The following is a 15913-nucleotide window of genomic DNA, read 5'->3' as shown; positions in this document are numbered from 1 at the left end:
TGGCTTTGTTCCTGTGTTTTATATATAGTTCTCGGTAAGTACGTCAGCAAAAAACGTGCCCATTCAGCTCTGAAAGATCAGCGGTGAGTTAGTGACGTCAAGGGAGTGGAAGCGGGTGGGTGGGTGTTGAGCCAAGGTGATGGGAAGATGAATTACTCCGCTTCTAGCTCATTTTATTTCACGAGGAGTTAACTCCTTCACTGCACATTGTGGCTTTGCAGAGTTTCGCTGGACGTCGCCGTTGTCCCCCGGCACGGTGGCACCCAGCCCTGCCCGCAGGATGGCGAGGGCTGTGCTGCAGGGAGCGCATCGGGCCCCGCAGGGCAGGTGCTGGTGCTCCCCAGTCGGACGCTGGTGGCCGGGTTGATTTCAGTGTGTTACCATTGACGTAGCACTGACGGTGGCTGCCGTTCTCTGGGCAAGGAACAGCACATCTTGCAGGGATACAAACTTCCCTGGGATGTTTCTGTTACAAACCCAGCATTTTTGGGGACAACAGAGTCGGAACCACCCCTGCCTTGGGAGCTGAAACCTGGCAAGGGGTTTGAATGCTGTCAGAAAACACATGAAGTAACGTGCTTCTCAGGATGAGCCTCAGCAGCTCATGTCAAACACAGGCTCCTTCCCTTGGCGTGGCAGAGGGTAACCGAGCTGCTCACATTGCCCTTTGCGAGCCCGGACTGGTGCCCGGGGGTGCCGGCGGTCCCTGGCCGTGGGTCCCCCCGCTAAGCAGCTGGCTGTCACAGCATGGCCCCCTGCTGCAGGAGTGGTCCCGGAGACACCGCCGGGCCTGCCGCACAGGGCTGCGTTCTGCGGGGCTGTGGCTCGGTGGGCTCGTGGCTCACCAGGCTCTGGCTCGCGGGGCTCGCGGCTCACAGGGCTGTGGCTCATGGGCCTTGTGGCCACAGCTTCTCGGTGCCCACTGGGTGCGGGAGGGCGCTGGCAGGGGCACGGTCACTGTGCCCCGGTGGGGAGTGACAGGCAGGTGGGGAAGGAAGGGGAAGGGAAGGGAAGGGGAAGGGCGGCCGCTGCTCCCCCGCGCAGGGCACCGCCACCAGCAGCGCTGCGCGGCGGGCCCCAGCACCGACGGGAGGGGCCCACGGCAGTTCGCGCACTGTGGGGGTGCTGGCCCCGCCCCCCGGGCCTGCCCCGCCCCTCCCGCCCCCCGGGCCTGCCCCGCCCCTCCCGCCCCGCCCCGCCTGGTCCCCGCGCGGCCGCCGTAGCCGGCACGTGTCTCGCCGCGCCCGCGTGGTGGCGTCGCTGCGCAGCGACCGCGTAAGTGGCGGCGGCGGCGGCGGCAGGGGCAGGGGCCGGGGCCGGGCTGGGGCTGGGGCTGGGATTAAGGGTGGCGGGCTAAGGGTGACGGCCGCGGGTTCCCCCGCCGGTTCCCCGCCGGTTTCTCCGCCCGGCACTCGGGAGCGATGCTGCGGTGGGCGCTGCGGGCTGTGAGCTGCGGCCTCTCCGCTGCCGGGAGCGCGGCGTGCGGCGGGCCCTGGCGCCGGCTGCGCAACGTGCGTACCCGCCGAGGGCCCCGTCCCCTCCGTCCCCTCCGTCCCCTCCGTCCCGCGCTGAGCCCCCCGCTGCTCTGTGCCCGCAGGTTGGCTCCATGGCGCAGGCCCCGGGCTTGGCGGCCGCCCAGGCGAAGCGGCTGAGGTGCAGCAGCGAGGCGGCGGCGCGGCCGGCGGAGAACGGGCATCGGGACAAGCGGCTGAAGGGCGGTGCGGACAGGGAAGGTGCGGAGGACCCGAATAAAAAGTCACCCAAAAGGAAGATCGTGCTGTTGATGGCGTATTCCGGGAAAGGCTACCACGGCATGCAGGTGTGTGGGCTGGCGGAGCACGGCCCGAACCAGGCACGGGGACTGAGCAGGGGCGCACCCGCGGCCTGGGGAGTGGGGCAGGGCCCCTGATGCGGCGGCTGGGCAGCAGCGCAAATGACACGTCGGTGGCACATCTCTGGTATCTGGTGGCTCCAGTGAGCCAGCCTTTAGCACAGAGCATCGGCAGGAGACCTGTCAGAACCAGCTGCAGCAGGGGAGGGAGATGGGAGCGCGGGCACTGCTGCTGTGTCAGAACCGGCGGCGCTGCCCGGCTATCGCCTGGTGACCCGTCCCGCCTCTGCTCAGAGCACTGCGCTTCAGAGCCGTCGGGCCAAGGGTCTCTTAGGTTAGACCTCAAGTTGTCCCACTAGGCACAGATTCGGGACAACTGAGCTGTGTATTTGAATGAAAGAGGTTAGCTTCCATGTTGTCATCTCTTGTACTTTTAAAAAGGTTATCTGTACTTGAAGGCATTTTAAACTCCTTTTTCTGATGCGCTCTAGTGGGGTGGCCTGTAGCAATTTAGAAAGAGGAAAACTGTTGCAAGACTTTTGTGTTTGCGTGTGGAAGAAAGGGATGCTGCTTTGTTGTAGCAGCAGCATCCCAGCGGTGCCCAGCAGCAGCCCCGTCCCCAGGGAGTGTTGCAACAAGAGGAGGATGTTGCTCCACCTGCTGCCCCTCTCGGCGCGCTGCAAGCTCCGCACGCGCTCCCGAGGCGTTCTTTAAAATCTCCACGGGGTAATTGATAAGATCGCACACAGACAGAGAAGGGAATTTTTCATGTTTGTACAACAAAGTAGATTTGTTCAACAGCAGTAAGCCTGAGGCACTTAGCACGGATGTGCCCATAAGCATATCGGCTTTGCTGCTTTCCTGACTGAATGGTGTGTGTCAAGGGTGTGTGCTTTGCAGCCTTGCATGAAAGCGGAGTTGTGCATTGTTGTTACAGCTCATCTGTGAGATGAGTGTAGAAGTCACTGGAGAAAACCATAGTCTGCGTTACACAACAGCTTGGGTGAACTGAGCAAAAGAACCGAATCTAATTTCTAGAAGCAGAATTTGCAGAGGCTATGTTTGGAGCAGCAGCTATTAACTTGCAGGCACTGGAACAGCGTTTCATTGGTGCTGTTCCATGCAGTTGAAGGAATTGGTAAAAAATTCTATTGCAGAAATATTGCACGGTGAAGTTAGAAATAATCCGTTGCTTGCAACGACGGTAAAAGGTAAGTTGGAATGTAGGTATTTTATTAACACTCCGGTAAAATACGGTTAGTTTTGTTAGAGAATGGCAGTGGTTTTAGGACTGTGAAGAGAAGGCTTTTAAAGAATTTCACAACAATGTCTGATTAACAAGATTTTTCAGTTATCATTTTCAGTTATGTAATTATTACTGTTTGTCTTATTTCTTATTTTTACTGTGTATCCTCTTCTAGAGAAATGTGGGATCTTCACAGTTCAGGACAATTGAAGATGACTTAGTATCTGCCCTTGTTCAGTCAGGCTGCATCCCGGAAAACCACGGGGAAGATATGAAGAAGATGTCTTTTCAGCGGTGCGCTCGAACGGATAAGGTGCGTTGGATAGGGCCTGTGCGCTCATAAACTCTGGTGTACCCTCGCCGCTGCTACTGGGTTGACTAGTAAAAGTGTTGGCTGAAGTGAGATCCAATAGCAAATACTGTTCGCAGGGAATGTTGCTTGAAACTTCTCCTTTCATCCACTACTAAACTTGAGTACAAACAAACATTTAGAAAGCTCAGGATATTGATTAGATGGTATTTGTAAAGCTGGTGCTTCATACCTAAAGTTTGTGTTTGTCACCTTCATCTGCTTCAGCCTGCCAGCCTGCTGCTGCTCCTTGTTGTTGCTGCCTGGTTGATGCGGTGCTTGAGAGTTTAGCTGCATCTCTGTTGTTTTTAAGCCTGCCACAGTGGGGTTCTATGTCTGAACTGGAGTTTGTGGCTGATACTGCATATAAGTAATTTCTTTTCAGTTGGTGGTTTACTTAATAGCAGTCAAATACAGTGCGGTGTCATGGAAGGGAGCACAGTGTTCTGCTGTCGAATGTTGCTGAGATGCTGTATGGCTGTACACCACCATCAGGTCTTCCAGGAGTACTCTGACTTGGGTTTCTCCCTGTGGCCTTGCCTTCGCCTGGCTGCAGCCTGAAATGACCAGTGAGAAAAAAGGATAAATTTGTTCTTTGGCTGTTACAGTTCTGCAAGTGCTACCCCGGAGCTGCCAAGGTACAGAATTACATGTTTGTTTGTTCTGTGGTTCTTGTAGGGGGTGTCTGCAGCTGGACAGATTGTGTCGCTAAAGGTCAGGCTAATAGATGACATCTTAGAAAAGATCAATAACCATCTTCCTTCTCACATCAGAATTCTGGGTAAGGATACTGGAATGGGCAGAGAAAATGTTTTCAAGGAAGAGCTTTCTCCTGCACAAGGTCTCTCCCTTACCATTATAATTTTACTCATAAGCAGTTTTAATATAAATCCATATGTTTTGGTTAGTTTGAAATTAGAGTCCTATAAAATAAATACATCTTTTGATTGTATTTTATTTGAAAAATGTTCTTGTTGGTAGGAGCGAGATCACAATTGGGTTGTAACCTACTGATTCAAAAACCTAATGTCACTTTTAAAACAAGGTCTGAAGAGAGTGACGGGGGGATTCAACTCCAAGAACAAATGTGATGCCAGAACGTACTCTTACATGCTGCCAACGTTTGCCTTTGCCCATAAAGACCATGATGTGCAAGAAGAGGTTTATCGACTGGACAAAGAGACTCTTGAAAAAGTCAATAAACTGCTTGCATGCTATAAAGGAACGCATAACTTCCATAACTTCACATCTCAGAAGGGACCCAGGGACCCCAGTGCCAAGCGGTACATAATGGAGATGTACTGTGGGGAGCCGTTTGTGAGGGAAAATGTAGAATTTGCAGTGATCAAAGTGAAAGGTCAGAGTTTCATGATGCACCAAATAAGGAAGATGATTGGGCTGGTGATAGCTGTTATGAAAGGTTATGCCGCCGAGTCTATCATAGAGCGCAGCTGGGGAGAGGAGAAAGTAGATGTCCCCAAAGCCCCAGGACTTGGGCTGGTCTTGGAAAGAGTACACTTTGAAAAATACAACAGGCGTTTTGGAAATGATGGACTGCATGAGCCACTGGAGTGGACAGAGGAGGAGGAGAAGATTGCTCTTTTCAAAGAGCAGTATATCTATCCTACCATTATCAACACAGAAAGGGAGGAGAAATCCATGGCAAACTGGCTAAACACCCTCCCCATTCATGACTTCAACTCTTCTGCTGTTGGGATGCAAGCTGACAACAAAAGTTCAAAGGTAATGATTGAAGCCATTATTTTATCAAATGGAAACCGTCAAGTTGAAGTGGCTTTTCCCTTAGTAACGTTTTTATTTTCCATGAATATGCCATGGAAGATGACAGGCATCTGGAGTATGATGTGTAGTTATCTTTTCCATCTTTGAGCACTTGATGATGGTGGAATGAACTATGCAAAGTTACTTTTGCAGGGTTTTGCGTGGGGCAGCTGAGGGCAGGAGGAAGGAATGCCTTAAAGCACAGGCCAATTTGCAGAATTATAAACTGGCAACAGGAACTGTGGACGCCTTACCAGCCTTTGCTATTGTGAAGCTGTTTGAGAGACTAGTTTTCGGCCTTTAAATACCAGCTCTGGTATTTATTATCTGGTATTAAATACCAAAACCACTCTGATTTTGGGCTAATTCTTTTTGTGTAATGCACTGTTCACTAGGTAAGATTTGGAACTGAGGAAATTTTAGGGCCGTTGGGTTTTTTTTCAGGTAAACCTGCCATGAGCTCAAAATAGGTCCTCAGAGCAACTCCTACTGAATAAAGTAGTGGAACCTTATTTCTGACAACAGGAACTGCTGTCAGCTGGAAGTTGCAATAGAACAAAGGCATAGAATAGGTTTTCAACAGAAAGAAAATGTCAGTTTAAGTTAGGGTTTTTTTTCTGGTTGAGATGTAGAATAACCTCACAAGAAAAAGAGTAAAAAGATGTTTGGGGCATGCTACAAGTAGGTTGGAAACCACATGAGGAATCTGAAGTTAAAATCACAAAGTATTTATTTAAATTAACAACTGCTGGAGTGATTTAAAATACAATAGTGCTTGATTGGACGAGTCCCTCGTCAATCTGATCTGACTTTGAAGCAAGTCCTGCTGGAGTCTTACCACCAAGCACCATTAACAGACAAACTAATGCCCTAACTACAACAAGATCGAGCATTCCAACGTGCTCTGTTGACCCAACCCAGGTGCGCTCACTAGAAAGATTTAAATCTGTAAAAGGAACTCGGCAAACACAAGGCCCGACTGTTTACCAAAAACATAGCCTTCAGCCTAACGAGTATTGAAGGTGATGCCTGCCCAGTGACACCATGTTCAACAGCCGCGATATCCTAACCGTGCAAAGGTAGTGCAATCAATTGTCCCATAAATAGAGACCTGTATGAATGGCTAAATGAGGTCTTAACTGTCTCTTACAGATAATCAGTGAAATTGATCTTCCTGTGCAAAAGCAGGAATAAACCCATAAGATGAGAAGACCCTGTGGAACTTAAAAATCAATAACCACCACGCACTAAATCTAAGCATACTAGGCACACCACACCCGCAGTGCTGGCCTACAATTTTTCGGTTGCGGAATACCTCACAGTCCTGTGTGTGATTCAGTTTTGTCAGAAGGCTGGCAAATTCTTGAAGGACGAATCATGGGCAGGGCTAAAACTTCTGTGCAGTGCAGCACATAAGAAAATAATGACCTTTTCTTCACTTAATGGAGTCCTTAAAATTACTTTCATTTTGTGTAGCTAATGATCTTGCTCTGAAGAGCATTAGGTTTAATCCCAACTCTGCTTTTTTTTTGTTTTGAGTATGAGAAAGAGTTTCAACATAGAAAATTTACAGCCTTGTTGAATGGTACAAGCAAGATAGCAGAAATTTCTCAGGATTATTTTTGTACCTGTGGTAATTGTTTTTCTGAGGTATAGTGCTGTATGAGGACATTTGTGACGGGAGGTTATGACAAATGCCACATTAGTTTGGTTAAATGGGACTTGAGGAGACCATGTGGTGCAGAGAGTCAGAGGTCTTGATGGTAATGTTGACAGGACTTAACTGCTGACAGGTTCCGAATCGCTGATGTATTGCTAGCAGGAGGCAGGTCTGCTTGCTTTAGATAAACTTGACCGAATACAGTCCGGGCATCACAGTTGGCACAAGCTGTGTGGAGAAGGATAAATAAGGGATGATATGACAGACTCCTTTGAGAATCTGCAGGCTGTTTGCACTTCAATGAGCTGTGCTTGCTGTTACAAAGTCAACTGTCTCAGTCTCAGAATGTGTTTTGTAGTAGGATATTAAATTGTCAATTTTAAATTCATGGGATTTGGAGGTTTATGTTTTCAGCAAGTAGGGGTGAGGAAAAAAGAGTAACTACAGACATATTGTTATGTTAGCCTTTCTTTGTAAAATCCTTTGATGCCAATCATACCAGTCAAAATACTTACTTGAAAAAATTACAGAACCCCCTCAAATTTATCACACCATATTGACTCACCTGTGAAGGAGTGGCTCCCAGTTAAGAACTCAGACTTTGCTTTCCTTGTAAGTTGCTAACATTTGTAGTGTTTCCCCTATACTACTTTGTACGACTGATTTAATTTTTAAACAAGTATTAATGAGCCCTTGCATATCTCTAGTAGAGTTTGGACATAAATTCTTTGCAGCAGACAAAAGTTCTCAAATCTGGCTTTAGACAATATAACAAATGTAGCTTTTGAGGGTCTTGCATGAAAAAAAACACTTGTTAACTTGTCTCACCTGTGTTGTTTTAAACATCACTATTTCATGCTATTATCACACTTTTAAGTTACCCACATACTGGAGGTTGTAATCATACAGTTGTAAATATAAATGAGAAGAAATCTCTTCTCTGCTGAGTGTAATCCAACGTACAGGGTTTTTTTTTGCTACAAGAAGCATTATTGGTATACCATCACAGAAGTTTGTTATAATAGATAGGTCTAAGACATGAAGTTGGGATCTAGCCCCATTTTCTTACACTTTTGGAGAAGTTTAAAATCAATGTCTTTGATTTGGGTCGGTCTCTAGAAATAAATGAAATATTGACAAACCATTTTTCATTTGACTTTACAGAACAGCAGCGATCTGGAAGGCAGTGATGGTTGTGATGATGATTCCGACTGAGCCAGTAAGTGGCTGGACGTGGGGCCCTTGCTGCTTGCAGTTCCCTTTGTCTACAAAAAAGTGGCCTTTCTAAATCCAGGAATACAGTAAATGGGTTTGTGTGCTTGCAGAACATGAACTGGATGCCCAGGAGAAACTGGGTGGGGAAGATGCTGCAGCAGAAAAAGTAAAAGAAGCTTTTTATACTACTGACTCATTCACCTGACTGATATACTTGAACACAGTGTAATGAGAAAGAAGCTTTCTAAAAGAATCTTGTAATGCAGGATATCTTAATTGCTATGTGAATAACATTTTTATTACATGTTTACCTGGGAAATAGTATTTTAAATATGTATGATCTCTACATAAAGATGGGGCAAATAATTTTAATACACTCTTTTATTATATTATTATGAAGTTATGACTCCATGAACTTTTGATTATTTTTTTTGTTGTTATTTTCTTGGCCTTTACTTAACCTGATCTCTAAACACTTTAAGCTTTTATTTTCCATGTCATCCGTGACTTTCCTGTGAAACAACACACATGGGTTAGGAACTCATTATAATGCTGACTGCTGTGAACTCTTGGTATTGAAACAAATTTTCTGTATTTTCTAAAGCTTTGCAAGTATGAAAGAAATAATTCCTTACTTGGTGAGAGGTCTCAATTTTGGAACATGGACTGAATGATATATTTCAAGATGTGACCTTTTCTTTGGGAGGTGTCATCCCCCCAGTATTACCCACATGCTTGGGCAGACTGGAGAACGTAGATCCACAGCTCTGTGGGTAACGGGGCCTTTGCTGCCTGAGGTGTTTCACACACCTGAGTTTGAGGCATGAGGAGAAGCGGTTGGTTCATGGTTAGAACGGCAGTTCAAAGTGCGCAGCCATGGATGTTCTAGCGTTGCCTGTGGTGGATTGCTAAATGTGTTGCTGCAGGTTTAGTATTTTAGTTTTTAGTGGGAACTACCTAGCCATCTGCTAGATTTGGGGTTGAAGCAACCTAGCACATGTGAAAGGAACGGTGCTGACTTCCTCTGGGCTTTAATCAAGTCTGCCTTTGCTGTCCGTGTGTGAACTCTTAATTCCCGTCAAGCTGCTCAGAATAATGTGCAATGATATGGGAGGCACATGTCTGAGGACCGTCTTCCTTTAGGAACCAGTTTTAATTTTGCTTTGGGGACCTGCATACTCTGGAGTTCTTGTTCTCCTTTCCCCAGCTCCGGTTTGACAACTTGCTCCTGTTTTCAGCCTTCGGTGGAGGTGGTGGAAGAAGCAGCTGGGGAGGCAGCAGCCCTGGGGCCCTCCCTGCCCGTAGAGCACTGGGGCAGAGGCGGCCGAGGCTCCCCAAGCACACGGGGCTGGTACAGGTGCCTGACGCGGTTCCTGAGCTGGCTCTGCACCGAGGCTTGCTTTGTGATGTGGCAGCCACAGAAAAGGAGTCAGCTCTAGGTTCCTTCATTCAGTAGTTTCTGGCCAAAGCCTCTAATTTACTGCTGCTTCTAGAATTTTGTTTGGGGGTTTTTTGTGTGGTTTTAGGTTGGTTTTTTTCCCCCTAGAGTACAGCTGTCCTTTAAAAAGGGATGTGCTTGTTTATCTGGGGTTTAGCTGGGAGTTTTTTATTTTATTGTGAAGGCCTTGCTCTGTTTGGTCTATTTTGTGAGAGCAAGTGTCTATATATGTGCTGGAGAGAGAGATCCTGCCTTGATTTTTCGTTCCTGTCCCTTGCTGGAGCACTCGTTTGCATTAGTCCTCCCTCCAAAGCGCTCTCTTTCTATTCCTTTCCATCTGACAAAAAACCAACCTTTTTTCTTATAATAAAGGCCCCCAAACTGACATGTACCTCAGCTGAACTCCGTGAGAACTGTTCATAGCCTTTAAGGAAAACAAAATAACTTTCAAAAAACCCAGTGTATTTATTGCCTCTTGGCGTGCGTGCTGTTTTATTTCAAGAGGATTATTAATTTGGTGTTTCAGTGCAGGAGCTGAATAAAAGAAAACCTAAAAGGAAGGTGGGAGGGGTGTGAACGCTGCGGGGGCCCCGCTGGGCGGGCGCGGCGCGGCTCACGGGGCGGGGGGGGGGAGGCGCAGGCTGGGCCGGGGCCTGAGGGGCCGCGTCCGTCCCGGGCCCTCCCGGCCGCAGGGGGTGGCCGCCCGCCACAACTCGAAGGGGCCGTGCGGTCCGCCCGCCCCAGCCCCAGCGCCCGCTATCTCACGGGACGGTGCCACTTGGTGCCCGGGCGGCGGCCCGGCCGCGGGGGCCGCTGTAGTGACTGCGCCGGCGGGGTGCGTGAGGGGCCGGGGCCGGGGCCGCGCTGTCTCGCTGAGGCGGCTGAGGGGGCGCTCGCCCGCCCCGCTGTGCGCGCCCAGGCGCCGTGCCGGGGCCGGTGAGCCGCGCGTTAGGCTGCGGCTCTGCTCCCCCCGGGGCGGCCGAGGCGCTGGGCCAGGCGCCTCCTCCCTGCCTGGGGTAGCGCGGCCCCGTGCGCCGGCGGGCGGCATTCCTGAGGACACGATGCGGCCGCTGGGCCCGTCCCCCGCCGCGGGGCTCGGCGCTGCGCTGCCGCCGCGCTTCTGCCGGGGGAACTTTATCTCCGCGCCGAAGGCTCCTCACAGCCCGGCCAGCGGCGCTGCGGCCCCGGCCGGCTTCGCAAGGCAGCGCCGGGACCCCGAAGGGATGAGCCGCTCCGCCGCTTGGGGGCAGCGCCCCGGGGCCGAGCTGGGGGGCGGCCTGTGCCCGGCGCCCGCCCGGCGCCCCCCCGCGCCCCGCGCGTTCGAAGGCCAAAGGGACGCAGTCAGGACTCGGCAGGTGCCGCCGGAGCCCTTGTGTCTCGCTGCTAGAAATAAAGTGACTGGATAAACCTCCTGGAACGGCGAACTGGGGCGGCTGCGCGGGGCTGGAAGGCCGGTGGCCGTGGGGGTGACCCTCCTTCCACCCCTTGGGCAGGAGGCTGTCCTGTGACCCCAAAAAACATTTCACAGCAAAATAAAGAGCATGTAAAAGTGAAATCAAAGGTAAATGTGGACAGAGCTTTGGAAGTGGTAGACCGATGCACCATTTTATTGTTAATGAGATTACTTTATTAGGTTAACTTTATTTTAGTTCCAAAATAGTACCTCACATATAGACTCGTAATTAGTTTTGATAGCAGTTTAAAAAAAGTGTCATGACCTTTAAAATAACACTGGTACATTTAGTACAGATATTAATGATTTATTACAAAGTATTTACAGTCAAATGTGAGTTTTAAGCTTTGTAATTAAAGATAATTGCTTTAATGAGCTCTTCTGTAATTGTAACATTATATCTAATACCAATTATTATGTGATTTAAAAACCCTCTGGAGAAAATCTTAGAAATCTTAGCGAGCACTGCACATCTCATTTTTCATGCATCGGCCTTAAATTTATACCCTCTGTTCCTAATTTGTTGTTTTCCTTAACTGATGTTGCGTGAAATTTTTCCTTTTCGGGCCTTTGATACCCTGATAGGGACTGATTCCCTAGCTAGCACCTCTCCGAAGGATGCTGTTAAAAGCGATCTTTGTGTTGTCAGGTTACAGAGTGGGTAAGTACATCCTAGACTCGTGCTGATTAATTTGCATCTTTATAGCTCTTAGGTGTGCAGTTGTATCGTAGTACGACAGAAACTTGATTTGACCAACTAGGTCACAGTCTGTACTGCTACTTTCTTTGGTTCTTTTTTGTATTCCACTATTTTAATCACTGAAATTGCAATTTTTAGAAGTTTTTCTGCAGGTGAGTGCCTCCTGTTCCTCACATGGTTCAAGAGATTAGTCAGGAGCAAAACCAATGGCAAAATGGACCAAACTTGTCAGGTTTGCATAGTTCCTTACCTGCTCCGCACAGCAGGAGCCCAGCTTTTCCTCAGCAGGTACAACCAGCAGACTGTAATAATAAGCATGTGATTTTGGTCCCAACTCCGGTTCCCATAGAGCAACAGATATCAGATTTGCATATTATATTGTATGTGGCTTTGAACAGCTGGTTTTTGTGTATTGTAATTGCTGTTGTCATCTGTTTCTGCTCAGTTACATAGTCTGTCTGAATGCTGGGAAGAGAGTATCCTCAGAAACAGAGTGGCAACGTATCTCGTTAAGAAAGTCTAGACAAGATTAACTTTGGGCACTTCACTGCTACTTTCCCTTGAAATTTTAGTTCTATGAAGAACATATCTGTTTATGTCATTTGTGATGACTACCAGACTCTCAATTTAAATATTCTTGTGCTGGATTTTTGTTTTCATTGAATCAAAACAATACCATGCTTCAAAGTAAATTTCATGTATGTGTGGAAGGTTGCAGGTAAGTATGTGAGAAGATGCAGCAAGAGAACAGTGTGCAAACCTCACACTGTGTCCTGGCAGCGTTGTCCTTTGTGTTTTGTATTAAGCCTTTGTGGATGACAGAATTTATTACCTCAACCTAGGGAGAAACAAGGAAACAATTTCAGTAGGTTTTGCAAAAGACTTTACCAGACACTAATAACTGATTTCAGATAGCCATTGTATCACACAGCTGGGTATAAATCCTTCTTTACAGCAAAACTTTGTGCTCATTTAAATTTAGAGTGCTCTGTAGACAGCTGTATCTCTTTTGATTTTAATTAGTGATGCAGACATGCCATGTGATTTTTACTGAAGAAAGAAAAGGAATGAGAAGGAATCGGGCAGATTCTCTAGAGAAGCAGGGTTTGTTCTTGTAATGAAATTCTAGAAGGAGATTTAATTAAACAGAATGAATTATTTTAAGTTTTTATGCAGCACACTTAAAATAAGGGGGGAGGAATCCCAGTGAAAATTTGTGCTGCTTGTGCTTACTTGCCAGCAGTTGCAGGATGCTTGCATGTATTAATAAAAATGCCACAAACTAAATGCATTTTTATATGGACTTTCTTGAGAATTCTGTCCATCTGCCATCTGGAAGAGCATTCCAATTTTGTGAAAAGCCCTGCTCTTCTGATGAGATCTAGAGGTACTGTATTTTAGGAGGTAAAAATAAAGTTGCCAAGACTGGGTACCACTGCATCCCAAACTTCCCTATTGATTTACATAATACTACTGCATCCCAAAGTCCTTGAGAGACTTTACATAAATCTGCACAAGATGTGTTATTCATTGTCATTTAATAAAGGGCAACTTCAGACAGCATAGAATGTTTCCAAGGACTGAATAAGCATTTCTATGGCTTGTTCGGCTAACATTGTTCACAGTGTCTCTGTCTTGGTTTTACATTGTGCAGTAGGAAATGTAACTTTAATTTTGTTTACTTGAAGGAAAATTAAATTCTGCAGCAGATAACAACACTGAGGAAAGAAGGTTTGTGGTCTCTGAAATGTCTACCCAAATTCCAAGAGGCCCTCTGGCACAAACCACACCATGATCATCTTTTGGAAGATATGTAGTGGATGGCAACTGACTTTGTTCGAGGACAAAAGATGGAGGATGACAACTTCCAAGAGAGTAATGTGAATTCAATATTTTCAGCCAGAAAAGTGGGGGGAGAATAGGCAGCATTTTCATTGTTAGGACACAATTGCTGCAGGTGTGCGAGTTTTTGTTTGCCTTTCCACTGTGTTAGTAAAGTTTGGGCAGTACTCCTAAAGGGATTTTATTTTTTTCATTCTTTAGTAATACACTTTTTAGATAGAACAGAATAAAAACTTAAAATGATTTTATGGTTTTATTAAGTTGATTTTAATTGTGGCTCATCATCATGAGGATACGATACTTCCTAAGGAAATATGCAAGAAAAGAGAAACAAGTGAGGGCAGTTGCTGCTTTTACTGCTAGGGAAATTGAACATTTCTGGTCCACCATTAGACAGGTGAATATGAAAAAAACCCCCAAACATTAAAAGTCTAAAGAGGTACTGAATAAAAACCTATTGGACCATAACAAGGAGAATCTTACAACTGAGCTTTGCTCAGCCCACGTGGTGAGTATTATCTGTTGGTAAAGATAGCTTCATGTTGTGGTTGCATGAATAATTTCAGGCCTTATATGTCATGAAGGAAAGTGCTTCACTAATCCTAGTTGATGCAGTTGGCTCGCTGTGGATGTTGAAGTTTTGATGTGAGTTATTCTTTAGTAGCTCTCTCTTTATGTGGATGACTTCTATTCATGGTCAGTTTTGTACATGCTACTTTTTTCTTTGAGTGCTCTGCATTGTAGCCGTGTCTGATGCCTGTCTTCCTGTTGAAGAAATGTTAAATAATTCATAACTGTATTTGTCCTGTCCAGAGGAGTAGGAAGGGCATAGTTAAGGTATGTACAGTTCTGGAGATGAGAAGCTGTAATGCATTCCACAGTTTTTCAACTATAGTCTGTTAACTTTAACTATAGTTTGTTGAAGGTAGATTGCAAGGGAATTTTATCTGGTTTTTTTTCTAGTGATTTCAGCAATACTAGAGGCTGAAGAAAGACAGGACAAGGCTAAAACAGTAGCATTATGTGTCCTGGGAAATGTATCTAGTTACTCCTTGATGCCTGCTGGAAAAATGATTTTGGGGTGGAGGAACAGGGTGAGTGTCAAAGGCTTGTGAAGGAAGTAAGGTTAATGTAGCAAGGTGGGAATGGATGAGTCTGGAATGCCAGTTCTACGAAGACAAATGTTTTAATCACATGCATTGACTTAACTGCAGAGCTTGTAATTTGAGGGTGCTGTCCTGTTTTTGACTCTAGGTAACAAGAGTGTAATACTGTTATTTTCATGGTGTAGGTTGCTGAAACCTTTTAAAGTAACGGCAGCTGCTCTCTGCAAAATCACATGACACTTGGCTCTTCCACGTTGTGGTTTCATTCTGGCATCAGCTGCAAGCTGTTTAATCATGCTCAGATAATGTGTTATTATTGCTACTGTTTTTTATGTTTTATTGCAACTGAATTGTAGTAGAATATTTCTTTAGGGTTTTTTTTCCTTTTTTTTTTTTCCTGTCTATTTTTTTTTTTATAACTTAAGCATGCAGATGGTCTCTCTTTGATGTGATTGAGATGGAAAACAAAATTACTCACTATGAAGCACAAACACTGCCAAAACTGAAAGTGACTAGGAAGCTTATTGAAGAAATCTACTGTTCTCCTTTGACACCCAGACTTGAACCAGCGAAGCTCAAGTCAGGTAGGTATGCAGTGTTCCAGTGACTGATTGCTTTTAACTAACAGGTGAAAATTATTAATAATTGTGAGGGCTGAGAGTTCAGTCAGAAGCATTTGTTTTTCTCGCTGTTTTTTGTTTCCAGACTGATCACTGCTGTATGCCAGTCTTCTGAGGGAAAGCAGACTGCTTTTTACCACTTAATAGTTCTTTTCATTTACAAAGGCTTAAGGGTGATCTTTCCTGACAAACTCAATGGAGTTGAAGTCTGTTGTGGTTTTGATCAAACAGTGGAAGTGACTTCTGCAGTAGAGTTTCCTAAGCAGAATAATTAAATCTTTTCCTTCTTGTTAATTTAAAGTCTATGGTATTTCTGCAAAGAACTTAAAGAAATGGGGGGGCATTGGGAAGGAGGGGAAGAAAAAATAGGTGTTCTGCTAAATTTTGACCTTTTTAGTTTTGCTTTTGACTCCTCTCCGAAGAGCAGTTGGGAGGGTTTATTTTTGAGTCTTGGGGCGAATGTATTTCTGCTGTGGAGCAATGCAGACTTCAACATTTTACAATAAATTAACCTGATAAAATAAGCAGGTGGTTTCTGAAGCCCAAGGCAGCTTGTGTAACACATGGCTGTAGCAGGTGACGAGGAGGATGTCCTGCACTACTTCTGTCCCTTCTGCCAGAAGGGAGCTTTGTCAGTTAATGACATTAAGAATTGGAAGTGATAGCTAAAA

General features: G+C 46.3%; 1 protein-coding gene and 1 long non-coding RNA gene across 3 annotated transcripts; both read left to right on the top strand.

Annotated features, from left to right (window-relative positions):
* Window positions 1-1217: 1217 nt before the first annotated feature.
* Window positions 1218-9912, top strand: PUS1 (pseudouridine synthase 1). 2 transcript variants are annotated; one of them, XM_037376734.1, is made up of 6 exons: window positions 1218-1275; window positions 1598-1819; window positions 3253-3390; window positions 4105-4207; window positions 4472-5169; window positions 8033-9912. In XM_037376734.1, exons 2-6 carry the CDS (start codon window positions 1607-1609, stop codon window positions 8081-8083), a joined length of 1203 nt encoding a protein of 400 aa, XP_037232631.1. In that variant the 5' UTR covers window positions 1218-1275; window positions 1598-1606; the 3' UTR covers window positions 8084-9912. The 2 variants fall into 2 exon arrangements, with proteins under 2 accessions (XP_037232631.1, XP_037232623.1); XM_037376726.1 differs by lacking the exon at window positions 1218-1275 and adding an exon at window positions 1312-1511.
* Window positions 9913-15047: 5135 nt separating this feature from the next.
* On the top strand, window positions 15048-15401 carry LOC119153678. The gene is made up of 2 exons (XR_005106194.1): window positions 15048-15206; window positions 15328-15401. It is a non-coding gene; the product is annotated as an uncharacterized LOC119153678 (long non-coding RNA).
* Window positions 15402-15913: the final 512 nt, after the last annotated feature.

This window comes from Falco rusticolus, chromosome 1 (genome assembly GCF_015220075.1).
Source record: "Falco rusticolus isolate bFalRus1 chromosome 1, bFalRus1.pri, whole genome shotgun sequence".
Lineage (NCBI taxonomy): Eukaryota > Metazoa > Chordata > Aves > Falconiformes > Falconidae > Falco > Falco rusticolus.
Note: the sequence above shows the minus strand (reverse complement) of the source record. Positions and strands in the feature narration are given on the sequence as shown.